This window comes from Rhinichthys klamathensis, unplaced genomic scaffold (genome assembly GCF_029890125.1).
Source record: "Rhinichthys klamathensis goyatoka isolate OS25496 unplaced genomic scaffold, OSU_Roscu_1.1 h1tg000032l_1, whole genome shotgun sequence".
NCBI lineage: Eukaryota > Metazoa > Chordata > Actinopteri > Cypriniformes > Leuciscidae > Rhinichthys > Rhinichthys klamathensis.
Window position 1 is genome coordinate 4166164 of NW_026606581.1, and position 13923 is coordinate 4180086.

Consider the following 13923-nt stretch of genomic DNA (forward strand, 5'->3'; position numbering starts at 1 on the left):
ATTGTTGGATAGAAAATGCGCTAAATATAAAGATATAAATGTAAATAATGGTGTAGGGAAAAAACCGCAGACCTGGCAACCATTGCTTGAACTACATGTGATTTTTCTTTAACTTCAACAGGCCTAAATTCAACACAAGGAGATTTTCTTCACACACAGTATGAGTTGCAGTCTGACACGTTTTTCCGCCTCCTTTTGATTAACGGGATATAATCGTCCCTGATCCTCAGCTATGAAAATAATTGCTTTTGTCGGCCGATACAGATTATTGGCCGATACATCGGTGCATCCCTAACAATTTTAACTCTTACTCTTTCTTTAGTTCATTCTTTAAAGCTGATGATGACGACGCCCCCATCAAACGCTGTCCTAAGTGTAAAGTCTACATAGAAAGAGACGAGGGCTGTGCCCAGATGATGTGTAAGAACTGCAAGCATGCTTTCTGCTGGTACTGCCTGGAGTCTCTGGACGTAAGTACACAGTGTCCAAAATATCTCAGCTTAACACTCTTAACGTCATGCTGCGATCTTACTGTATTTTTATTGGCCATGTGCGCACCACTGAGGCCGTAAATGCAACAGTGTCCTTCATGCAGCTGTCCCGAACCCCCACGTAGATAATGACCGGCCTCTTGTAAATTGTGTGTTTGACAGGACGACTTCCTCCTGATCCATTATGACAAAGGACCCTGTCGGAACAAATTAGGCCACTCCAGAGCCTCGGTGATCTGGCACAGAACACAGGTGGGTGCTCATGGGAAGGAGCACACGTTTTCTTACCCATTTTCTTTTCTCTGCAGTGTTCAAAACGAGTACACGTGCATCCACACGTGACCAAGTCATAGGCGTCCATTCAGACACAAGCGTTTGTTCATGAAGTAAGTAGTTGTCTGGTTCGAGCAGGTGATGCTTGCTGTTGCACAGCAGATTATATGTCTCTTTGGGACAAATTCACTAAAATTATTCATCAAATGATGGAGAAGAGCAGTAGAATCTGCCATATATTTAGAACAGTTTAGACTAGCACATCTTAAAAGACCAACTCGGGTACTCCCACCTCCCTTCCTTTTTCTTTTGTTAGACTAAATAATGATAGGAGAATATCACATTTGAAAAGGCTGATTTAAAAAAAGAATAATACTGAGAAAATATCAACCTCTTTCTTGGATTAAAGGCATATACAAAAAAACATTCAACACAAGGCTCATTAGTCCCACTGTCCATTATGTATTTCTTAATAGCTTTGAAAAAAATATTTTTTTTTATGGTTCAAAAATCAGCACAAATAGTGTTGAAAAAAAGCCTTTAAGCGATGCCATTAGGAACTGAGAAACATAGTATGCAGAAGTCTGTTTGAATCAACCCTCCAAAACTCCTTGTTTCCTTTCTTGAAATATGACACAACTTCATAAATAATATTTATATATACACACACAGTATATGTGTGTGTGTGTGTGTGTGTGTATGTATATATGCATATACAGGTGAAACTCGAAAAAAATTAATATCGTGCAAAAGTCCATTTATTTCAGTAATTCAACTTAACGGTGAAACTAATATATTATATAGACTCATTACATGCAAAGTGAGATATTTCAAGCCTTTTTTTTGTTATAATTTTGATGATTATGGCTTGCATCTATGAAAACCTCAAATTAAAAATTAGAATATTGTGAAAAAGTTTTCATATCTGTAAGCCATAATCATCAAAATTATAACAAATAAAGGCTTGAAATATCTCACTTTGCATGTAATGAGTCTATATAATATATTAGTTTCACCTTTAAAGTGAATTATTGAAATAAATGGACTTTTGCACGATATTCACATTTTTCGAGTTTCACCTGTATATGGTTTACAGCATATTCTTTATGAAGTGTATGAAGTTGTGTTATGTATATGTATATATACATAATATTATATATATATATATATATAATGTTTAATTTATAATTATAATTCGAAATTACTTTTAATATTAAATATGTATTAATATGTATCATGGTACCATTTGTTATGCTAAGGTAAATTTTCCTGATTTAAAAAAAAACATTGTATCAGGAATATTTTAATTACAGCATTAATTTAGCATTCATATTTTTGTAATTTATAATAATCACAGTTTTGAGGGAAAATGAGCTTAATAGTTATGAAAATGTGTCAATGCAACAAAAAAACCTTAATGATAATTTTTTTCTTTTTGCAATATGTTTCTTTTGTTTTTCCTTTTCATTTTAAGGTGTAATTCTGATACCCTTATTCACCTTATAAACCTTGAGTTTCACACGCTCGTCGTTTCATATGCTGAACATAATGTTGAAAAGGTGAGATGGCCCTGAAACTATGGAGAGCTTTCAGTACTTTTGCACAAAGACATCTGTTGCTCTGCAGGGAGGAGTGAGTCATATTAAGACTCGTAAGAGCGCAGCGGCTCTGCTCCAGCCCTATGAGTTTGAATTTTACAACGTTTCAGCCGAGCAGCATCAGAAATTTGATTCTTTATGAATTAGTAAAGACGGAGCTGCCGGTCCAGGGTTTGAACCTCAGGGTTTGGCAACACTCTTCCATTACGCCACTCTACTCTCCTCCTCCTCTCATGCCATTCCACACAAGAGCTCTGAGAAAAAAGAGACATAAAATGGAGGGACATTTACATAGAAACAGAAATAGTGTGCAACGCTATAATTTGTCCCATGATAAATGGGTATTGTCATCTTCGGAATGCTGAGAAGATTCCGCATGAAGGAATAGAGGTTTATTGTATCCTATTCCCTGTTCAGAATTCAGAGATTGTTTTGCATCCAGAGAAAATTAGTTTTACATGGTGCTCCTACAGTGATGTGAAATATGTGTAATTTTGTTGGCCCATGACATTGACAGAATCTATATAGTTCATGCATAAGATGAACTCAATCTCTGTTCCATTTTGTAACGGTTATAAATTCTAAGGATCTGACGCCCCTATGTGGTGGAAGATGATGCAGCATCAGAACAGTGGATTTTTGTTTACTTGGACATTTTTGCCCTTTTTTGTTTTATTTCTGTTCCGTTTCTTACCTTTATTGATTGCAGAGTAGAAAGAGTACTAGAAATGATGGTGAGAAGGAGGATGAGCAAGATTAGGAAAGAAATGTGTTTATATTGTCTTGTTTTTACTAGTTATTTATCTTGTGATCATTTCAATTTAAATAAGAAACGAAATGACTCAAGCTTACACTTTATTTTAAGGTGTACTTGTTAGAGTGTAATTATACATTTTAAATACTGCGTAATATTAATTAACTACATCTACTTACTATAGGGTTATTATGGTTAGGATTGGGGTTTGGTTGTGTGTAATCATGCATATTAACTATTACTATAACATTACTATAGTAACTACATGTAACGTTGTGGCAATGAAGAAAATCTGTGCCGCGAGTCACATAATTGATTGTTTACTTTCACTGTCACGTTACGCAAAATGGGAGGAGTATGTCAAACAAATTAACGTTAATCACGGAAGGAAATTGAATATAAGGAAGTGTGTCGTACCTGGGAAAGGCGTCACCCGTTTGTGCATTGAGAAGTTTAGTGAAATCGTGACGGATCGTTGGGGAGAGACGGCCGCTTGTCGATCTGTTGTTTCCTGTGGTTGAAGTCTGGTGCGTCGCGAAAGTCGGTGCATTCCCAGACAAACAATGATGGAGCTGTTTTAAAGACAAGCCAAAGCTGCTGTATCCGCCTATCCTAGTGTCGAAGAGGACACTCGACTCACTACACCTGTTTCTTGCCTGCAAATGTGGTCAGTACCGCTGCGACGCCATACACACATTACGCACACACCCACTCGCATTTCACTTTTGCACATTCAGTGTGCTTAGTTGTTTTTCATAATTTGGTGTTGCCTGTTAAAATGATTGTTTGCTGTTGGTGATTTACAACAAAATGAATGAGTTGTTTACTTTTTTTCTTTTTTCCTTTCATATGAACAATTGTGAATGAATGTGGACACGAATCTGCCAACGTGGATTAGTGACGCGATGGGACGCGTGGATGTTGCGTTGATGTTGCGTTGAAGTGAAGACGTGGGAAGTTTTGCACGGATTTAAAGAAACGTCAGAGATGAGATATACCGTGGAACTTTTTGTGTGTTATTAGTATTATTATGAATAAATATCCTTTGTGAAATGATTTTTCTTTTTTGATTATTACTATAATTTTTTTTTTGTGTAACAGGTGGTTATTTTTTGGCTATCCTGGGTTCATTTAAATTTTGACAGGTTTTATCCTGTCTGGCGCCCGAACTTTTCTTTAAAGTCATTTATTTGTATAAGGGCGGCCACCACCGTTACAGAGTGGCGCCCGAACAGGGACATGAACATGAACACTTGAACATTTGAATTTGAGCACTGTGGAACCTAGTGAAATTGAACTTTGGACATTTTCATTTTGAACATTTTGGAACTGTTTGTGAACTGTGAACAATTTACTTGGAGAAAAAAAAAGAAAAAAAAACACTCTGAGACCCTGTGACTGTAAACTTTATATGTGATGGAAAATATTTTTTGGGTTGTGTAAACTGTGAACGCTAATTAGAGTGCTATCTCTTAGGTGTCACAGAAATTGAGATAAGTGAAGGTGACTTACTTTGAATGCTTTTTGTTTCTGACTTAATGTTTTTTTTTGTTGAAAATATTGATTGAACATTTGTGAAAAGTTGTATTTTGTTGTTTTGGAAAAATTTGGGGGAACAAACAAACTGACACACATCTCATTTACTGATACATTTATTTATTTTCACACCCAACATTCTTACACTCCAACACTCATGGCAAATACCCCTCCTTCCCAATCTACTTTTGTGGAAATGGAGCCTCCACCAGACATCTCAACTCCAGTATGGCCGCCCGTACTGCGACCTCGGATGCCTCTGGTGCCACCTTCAAGTGCTCCTGCCTTTTACCATACCCCTATTCCATTCAGCCCTGGTCATCCTGGAACCCATGTGCACACGTCTTTTCCTGCTCTGGCTGGCAGCACTCCAGTGCAAACCCTCACCTGGGCACCACAAGTGGATAACATGCAAATTTGTACTTCATCTGAAGGTGGAACTCCTTCTTCAGTGGCACAACATGATCTACCCAGCATTTTACCGACTCCTGGAAGGGAAATACAACAAGTCACTGCTCGGGTTCAAGGGAACTGGGATACCTTGTTTGATTTAATGACAAGACAAGAAAAAAGAGTGAATGAACTTACCAAGGAAGTGAAAGAAACTTCTTCTTATCACAAGAGTCAGATTGCTGATCTTGCTGCAAAAGTGGAGGATAACAAAAGTCAAGTTTTCACTCTGTTTACTACCACTAAGCAACAAGAGGAGTCTGAAGCAGACAAACTGATTAAAACAATTAAGCTAATGATCACTGGAGAACTCCAAAAGGTGGAAACTACCTTGGTGTCTGAACTACGCTTCATGGTTGATCAGCTCCAGTCAGAGGTTCAGCAGGACATCAAAGCTGTTCAAAACGTATTTCAAACAAGCCAGGATAAGATGAATTCACAACTCCAACAATGTGTTACACAGACTGATCAATGTCTCACCAGTTTTAAAGAATTGAAAATTGAAGTGGAAAAAGGATTTCAAAGTGTCAAAGAAAGTGCGGATCAACGAAAGTTAAGTGTATTGACACCATCAGATCCTAGCACCACCACTTCATCTCTGCCATCTGTTTCTGCTCCAGTGACATCATCTTCTTCAACCCCTCTTTCAACATCTGTGGTTAAGAGTGACCATATAAGATTAACTTTCCCCACTTTTGGAAGGCCTTCAGACGATGCAGACCCCCTACTGTACTTAACCAAATGTCAGGATTTCATGGCTTTACATCCCCTGACAGATGCAGACATCTTGGCTACCTTCCGTACTGTCCTATACGGAACAGCACGTGACTGGTGGGAAGTCAGACGGTCCAACATAACCACCTGGAATGAGTTTGAGGCTGCATTCTTATCTGCTTTCCTTTCTGAGGATTATGAGGACGAACTGGCAGAACGTATCCGTACTAGAATTCAGAAAGAGACAGAAACTATTAGAGACTTTGCGTTTTCTTACAGAGCTCTCTGTAAAAGATGGAAGGCCGATCTTACAGAAGGTGAGATTGTGAAGATACTAAAGAATATAAAGCCATACCTTGCAAGCCAATTACGTAGCCGAGTGAACACTGTGGAGGAGATGGTAAAACTAGGACATCAACTGGAGAAAGATTATGAACAACAGCTTCGTTATGACTGTGGTCGAATGGGCCCAAAGCATCTACCCACATCACCACGATCTTCCTCAAACCAACCTGCTGAGAAAATCCCAGTTCAATGTTGGAGATGTAGAGGACAGCATCCACCAGGAAAATGTCCACACTATACCTCTCCACAGTCACCTCAGACATCTGGTCCACAGTATTACACCAGTGGCAAACATCCTTATCACCCGAAGTCAAGTGGTCACCCTTCCAACAACTCTGTTGCTGCAACTAGGATGCATAAGTCACCATCCGCAAGTAAGAAAACCTCATCCTCAACTGCAAGCTCTAATGAACATGTAGCGGTACCTCAACAATTAGTTGTTCCCCTTTGTATTGATGCCTGGTCAGGTAAGGCCATTTTGGACACTGGTGCAAGCTTCACACTCATCCATGAGAATCTCATGAGGCAGCTTACCTCACCAGACCAGCTCCAACCATGGTCTCGTGGTCCTCTTTATCTGGCAAATGGAAAAGCAGAGACACCATTAGGATGGCTGTACACCACAATTCATTTACATGACCAAGCATTTACCTTACCTACTGCTGTACTTTCCTCCCAAGCTCTAGCCTATGCTGTAGTCTTGGGGTTGGACTTTATTTTCTTCAGTGGCCTGCAACTCAATGTCATTGATCAGAAATACTCCTTCAAGCTTGATCCTTCAAAAGAGTACCCCTTTCAACCAGGAAATCCAAGTGTGCCAAATCTAAGTCCCCAAAACGAGAGGAGTCAACTTAGAACAGCCACACAAAACCTTTCCTTGTTAACTTCTGTTCCCCCTCTATCATCGCCATTGCAAATTCAACCACTTGACAGTATTGATGAAAATGCATTGATAAAAAAAACTGTGGACGCTGCTCATTTACCCTTGGAAGGTAAGCTACAGTTACTCCAAATCCTGGAAGGCCGCCCTCAGGTATGCACACTCCGTACTGGACGTACTGAGGTTCTCCAACACCGCATCTATGCCACCAGCCAAGTACCGATCAAACAACGACCATACCGTTTGTCTCCCATCAAGCAACTTGCACTGGATGAGCAACTTGACGAAATGTTGAGACAAGGAATAGTTGAACCCTCCCACTCTGGTTGGGCATCACCAGTGGTCTTAGTACCTAAAAAAGACGGCAAACTGAGATTCTGTGTGGATTACAGAAAAGTCAATTCTGTAACTGAAAGTGACGCTTACCCTCTTCCCAATATCACAGAAATTCTGGAATCCCTCTCTGGGGCAGCCATCTTTTCTACTATTGATCTCAACAGTGGATATTGGCAGGTGACCATGGACCCCAATAGCAAAACCCAGACAGCCTTCATCACTCCTTCAGGTCTCTATCAATTTAATGTTATGCCGTTTGGGCTCAAAAATGCTCCCGCAACTTTTCAGAGGCTCATGGAGACAGTCCTGGGAGAACTAAGGAGGAAAATATGCTTTGTGTACATCGATGACATCATTGTGTACTCGCCTACAATAACACAACATTTCCATGACCTCCAGGCTGTCCTCCATAGACTAGAGACAGCTGGTCTCACCATAAACTTGAAAAAAAGTAAATTCTGTCTTCAAGAACTCAACTTCCTAGGACATGTTGTAAGTGTCAAGGGCATTTCAGCAGACCCTTGTAAGACTGAAGCCATTTATGCCTACCCTGTGCCTACAAACTTAAAGGAAGTTCAGCGTTTCCTCGGGTTAGCGGGGTGGTATCACAGGTTTGTTCCAAATTTTTCTAAGATTTCTGAACCCCTTAACGCACTGAAAAAAAAGGGACATAGTTACAAATGGACAACCCAGTGTCAACAAGCGTTTGACCAACTCAAGACTTGCCTCACCTCACCACCTATTCTTGGCCATCCCGATCTTCAGCGTCCATTCATCGTGTACACCGATGCCAGTGACACCGGTCTGGGTGCCATATTAGCACAACGGAAGGATGCTGGCAGAGAGGAGGTTATCGCCTATGCAAGTCGAACCTTAACTGGGGCTGAACTCAATTACACTGCAACAGAGAAAGAATGTCTGGCAGTCATCTGGGCCCTGGAAAAGTGGCAACATTACTTGGAGCACAAGCTTTTTACAGTTGTTACCGACCATGCTGCACTGCAATGGGTCATGAACTCCACCAAAACCACCAGCCGCCTCATTCGTTGGGTTCTGCGATTGCAGAAATTCGATTTTGTTATTGAGTACCGAAAAGGGAAGCTAAATGTAGCTCCGGATGCTCTATCCAGGTCTTCATATACCCCAGGATGTAACCTATACACCAGCGGAAAAGACCCAGCACTGCCTGTGTCAGATGTTGTCCTATGGGAAGAACAGCACAAAGACCCTGAAGTTTCAAAATTATTGCAAGCAGTTGCAGATAATTGTGCCAGTCTGATTGACCAGTATGAAATTATTGAGGACAAATTGTATCATAAAACATACCTGTCAAATAACCAACTGCATTACAGAATCTACGTTCCCAGCACTCTGAGATCCACCCTTCTCCAGCATTATCACTCCACTCCCATGAGTGGCCATGGCGGAATCTACAAGACCTATAAACGACTTCAGGAAGTAGCATTCTGGCCTGGCATGTGGACAGCCGTAAAACAGCATGTGAGAACCTGTGTAAAATGTCAGACTCTGAAAAGTGATAACCGAAAACCTGCTGGAAAGTTACAGCAATTCACTACCAGCCGCCCAAACCAAATGCTGGGAGTCGACCTCATGGGACCATTACCCCGTAGCACAAATCAAAATGAATACCTGTTGGTTTTTGTCGATTACTATTCCCGATGGGTTGAGTTGTTTCCCATTCGCAATGCCACAGCCAAGAATATCGCCACCATCTTCAGGAAAGACATCCTAACACGGTGGGGCGTACCGGATTTCATTCTCTCAGATAGAGGCGCTCAGTTTGTTTCATCTGTTTTTAGAGAACTATGTGAGAACTGGAGTGTTACTCCTCAGTTAACTACAGCCTATCACCCACAGACCAACATGACCGAAAGAGTAAATCGAACTCTCAAGAGCATGATGGCAGCCTATGTGGATGACAATCACCAGAAATGGGACCAATTCTTACCAGAATTCAGATTCGCCCTTAATTCAGCTGTTCAAGAGACCACTGGACTAACCCCAGCAGAACTCCAGCTTGGTAGAAAACTCCAAAGTCCAATGGACAAAATACTCTGTGGGCCTAATCTAACTCCAGACGCTGCCTCCTATGATGTAGTTCATCATCTCCATCACCTGCAAGCTCAAGCCAAAGAGAATAGCAAGAAAGCCAAAATGAGACAATTGCGAAATTATAACAAGAATAGAAGAGATGAACTATTCAAAAACAAAGACCGAGTGTGGTTGCGCAACTTTCCTCAGTCTAATGCACAGCGTAAATTTAGTGCAAAACTAGCACAAAAATGGAAAGGTCCTTACCGTATTCTCCAGCAGCTGGGTCCTGTGAACTACCAAATAGCCCTTGAAGACACAGGAGAAGATGTACGCACAGCTCACGTTTGCAACTTGAAAATGTGTTATCCAACGGATGCGGAAATTGAATTACAGGAAAAAGCGAAACTCCTGGATCTATTCCAAGAAACCTCAGATGACGAAGATTTTCTAGGATTTTAATTGTTGGTTTCTCTCTCTTTTAAACAACCATGGGTTGTTTTCTTCTAGGGGGGGGAGAGTGTGGCAATGAAGAAAATCTGTGCCGCGAGTCACATAATTGATTGTTTACTTTCACTGTCACGTTACACAAAATGGGAGGAGTATGTCAAACAAATTAACGTTAATCACGGAAGGAAATTGAATATAAGGAAGTGTGTCGTACCTGGGAAAGGCGTCACCCGTTTGTGCATTGAGAAGTTTAGTGAAATCGTGACGGATCGTTGGGGAGAGACGGCCGCTTGTCGATCTGTTGTTTCCTGTGGTTGAAGTCTGGTGCGTCGCGAAAGTCGGTGCATTCCCAGACAAACAATGATGGAGCTGTTTTAAAGACAAGCCAAAGCTGCTGTATCCGCCTATCCTAGTGTCGAAGAGGACACTCGACTCACTACACCTGTTTCTTGCCTGCAAATGTGGTCAGTACCGCTGCGACGCCATACACACATTACGCACACACCCACTCGCATTTCACTTTTGCACATTCAGTGTGCTTAGTTGTTTTTCATAATTTGGTGTTGCCTGTTAAAATGATTGTTTGCTGTTGGTGATTTACAACAAAATGAATGAGTTGTTTACTTTTTTTCTTTTTTCCTTTCATATGAACAATTGTGAATGAATGTGGACACGAATCTGCCAACGTGGATTAGTGACGCGATGGGACGCGTGGATGTTGCGTTGATGTTGCGTTGAAGTGAAGACGTGGGAAGTTTTGCACGGATTTAAAGAAACGTCAGAGATGAGATATACCGTGGAACTTTTTGTGTGTTATTAGTATTATTATGAATAAATATCCTTTGTGAAATGATTTTTCTTTTTTGATTATTACTATAATTTTTTTTGTGTGTAACAGGTGGTTATTTTTTGGCTATCCTGGGTTCATTTAAATTTTGACAGGTTTTATCCTGTCTGGCGCCCGAACTTTTCTTTAAAGTCATTTATTTGTATTAGGGCGGCCACCACCATTACAACGTGTAACAAGGACACTGTAAAACAAAGTGTTACAACTCAATATATTAAGGAAAGGTTCAATGAAAAGTAAAGATTCTGTCATAATTTACTCATCCAAATTTTTTAAGAATTTTCCACAATTTGAAAAGTATATTATATTGCAAAGTGGCCGTATACAAACAACAAAAAACATGAATTTATTCAACACTATACTAAAATACAATTCAATTTCTGAATTAAAATTAATTTTCATATTTTTTGGAGGACTTAAAGTAAAAGAAAATCAAAGTGTCTTTTATTCTTTTCATTCTTTATTCATTATGATATAAAGTCTCGACTTTTTATTGAATTTAGTTTGTGTGTGTATATATATATATATATATATATATATATATATATATATATATATATATATATATATATATATATATATATATATAAAATGTGTATACTCAAAAGTTTTCAGTTTGTAAGGAAAATGTATTATTAGTTTTACTTGATGGTTAAACCACATGACATTAAATTTAAACTTGTCTTGAAAATGGTATAGAAGTTTTTCCAAACTAATATGAAACCAACTTGAATGCAAAAAGTACAAGAAAACTTGTATGTGTTTTAACTATTTTTCTTTGTGGACACTCTTTCATATCATTGACGTTAATGACGTTTTCATCTCTTTCTCCACAGGTTGTTGGAATCTTTGCTGGTTTCGGCCTCCTCTTACTGGTAGCCTCTCCGTTCCTGCTTCTAGCTACACCATTCGTGCTGTGCTGTAAGTGCAAGTGCAGTAAAGGCGACGATGACCCTTTACCCACCTAACAGCTTGGCGTGAGCAGTCCCTGTACGAGGAATTCCGGTCATCTCCTTTAATCCTTTTTCTTTTCCTCCTCCGCCTTCGAGCTCTTCATCAACCGGTGGGACTTGCGCATTTGAAGCCGCAACACGAGCCATCTCACGCCACGGTTACTGTCACAGCTAGCTGAGTAGGCTCCATCCCCACAGGCCCGATGAGACTAAAGCAGACCTCATGAGGCTGCTGCTTGCTTAGGTGGGGGATTCGACAGGTGGGGGTTCCCTTACCGCACCCCTCAGACGTTACCGAAAGAGCACAGTGCTGTTCCATCCGGGCGCTTGACTATTTTGTGGATGTTTTGCATATGTGGCTCTTATGGAGGGTTCTGTTCTAACAGAAAATATATTCAGTGTGTTTGTCTGTCTGTTTCTATGTTCATAGTAGCATTTCAGTCACATGGCCTATTCTTTTATTACTTGTTTTACACAGATAAGGGGCTTTTCTGTCACTTTTAAATTCTCTAAAGGGAGTAGATTTCATTTCTTGGCTCAAATATACAGCTTAATACTACTTTACATGTTTATTAAAAGCTAAATTGTAGATTCAAAACGTTTTAATAGCACTTTCTTTTTGTTTTTGTTCTGTTCATGTCACTTCATTGTCTTTCAGTCTTAAACTCCAGATAAACCTAGTTTGATTTAGCTGATTTTGGCTGTTGATGTTTGCCAACGAAATTTCTCTCAGTGCACTTAAATACAATTTTTAGCCTTGAGATTGAGTCACTGACGTCCCTGGATTTAAAGCATAAATATGATTCCAAAGCAGGGCTTTTGTGTGAGTTTACAATGCCAAATATTGGCCCACTGAAAGTGTCGCTCAAGTGGCAATTAAAGGCTTATCTGAACACCCAACATCTAAATGCGAACTGTCAAAATACTGCAACCAAATAGAAAGTTTTTTAAGCTCTTTCAAATTTAAAAAAATAAAAAAATAAATTTGTTTCCTTTTTTTGTAGCTAAAGTTGAACTTAGAATTCTTAGAATTGAGAATTGTATTCTTTTTTATTTATTTTTCTCAGATAGTAAAGTTTGTATCTCTCACAGCATTTGAGATTTTGGAACAGTCACTGTAATTCAGACTGGGATTATACACTGATTTTTAAAGACTGTTTGGCTTAAACATATTTACAAGTCCAGCACTGTATCTATGCAAGTTCATATAACTTGTGGTTTCTGCTGTCTTGAACTGAATGGATTATATGGGCAAGTTAGTGTGTTTTAGTTAAAAGGAAGAATATATCAAATTATGTTCAACAGTTTCTGAAAAGCCATTAAAAATACTTTTTTTTTTCTTTCATTTAATAGACTGGTTTTAAAATATAGGTATGAGACTGATTGTCAACATCTTGCCTGCACCACCTGGAATAGCAAGTGTATGTTGTATGATATGTACTTAGAAATATTCAAATCAGAGCACCTGCCATATGTGTAGCTGTATAATATGTAGCTCATTAGGTTTCCTGAAAATCCTTGGTGCGATTTCATCATCTGCCATTTTTCGTTCATGTTATGTAATTGAATTGTGCCATATCGGAGGTTGATATGACAAAGTGAATGTTTTTTCTTTTGTAACACAACATTTCTTTATCCTTCTGGAACCCACAGTATTTATAAAGTTGATTTCTGGTGAATATTTCATGTTATTTACCTCCATCCTTTGGTAGCAACCTGCATTATCCTGTTTTAGCCTTAAAGTTTTTGAGTACCTCACTGGTTTTCTCTCCTGTAGCTGAGAGCTTTGTTTTTTTGTTTTATTTTATAATTATTTGTTTATGTATTTATCCTCAGGTCCTCTTAGATTAATAATTTTGGCACTTCTTTTGAACTTGTGTGATGTTTAAAGGTATACCTTTATGCATATGTATCTAAAATACATATGCATATGGGTGGTGATGGCGCAGTGGATAAGACACATGCCTGTGGTGTGAGAGACCCGGGTTCGAATCCACTGCGAGACACCAATGTGTCCCTGAGCAAGACACTTAACCCCTAGTTGCTCCAGAGGCGTGCGACCTCTGACATATATAGCAATTGTAAGTCGCTTTGGATAAAAGCGTCAGCTAAATGAATAAATGTAAATGAATAAATGTAAATGTAATGTAAAATGTTGTGATATAGATGAAATGGCCATGATATAGATCTCAAAATTGATTTTGGTACATTATTCTGAAGTAAGAATCAGCATGATAAAATTAA

At 39.2% G+C, this 13923-nt stretch overlaps 1 protein-coding gene and 2 long non-coding RNA genes across 3 annotated transcripts in view; 1 reads left to right on the forward strand and 2 right to left on the reverse strand.

Moving 5' to 3' along the window:
• rnf144aa (ring finger protein 144aa) overlaps window positions 1–11947 on the forward strand; it is a 51325-nt gene extending 39378 nt beyond the window's left edge. The window contains exons 6-8 of the mRNA XM_056245621.1: window positions 323–470; window positions 654–743; window positions 11563–11947. Of these exons, the coding sequence (XP_056101596.1) occupies window positions 323–470; window positions 654–743; window positions 11563–11694 (370 nt within the window). The 3' untranslated portion in view covers window positions 11695–11947. The remainder of the gene's footprint in view (window positions 1–322; window positions 471–653; window positions 744–11562) is intronic.
• LOC130080281 (uncharacterized) lies at window positions 6308–7632 on the reverse strand. Its single transcript, XR_008806662.1, has 3 exons — window positions 7468–7632; window positions 6696–7393; window positions 6308–6508 (listed from the first exon to the last, which is right to left on the reverse strand). It is a non-coding gene; the product is annotated as an uncharacterized LOC130080281 (long non-coding RNA).
• LOC130080282 (uncharacterized) lies at window positions 9127–9782 on the reverse strand. The gene is made up of 3 exons (XR_008806663.1): window positions 9697–9782; window positions 9347–9513; window positions 9127–9187 (listed from the first exon to the last, which is right to left on the reverse strand). It is a non-coding gene; the product is annotated as an uncharacterized LOC130080282 (long non-coding RNA).
• Window positions 11948–13923: the final 1976 nt, after the last annotated feature.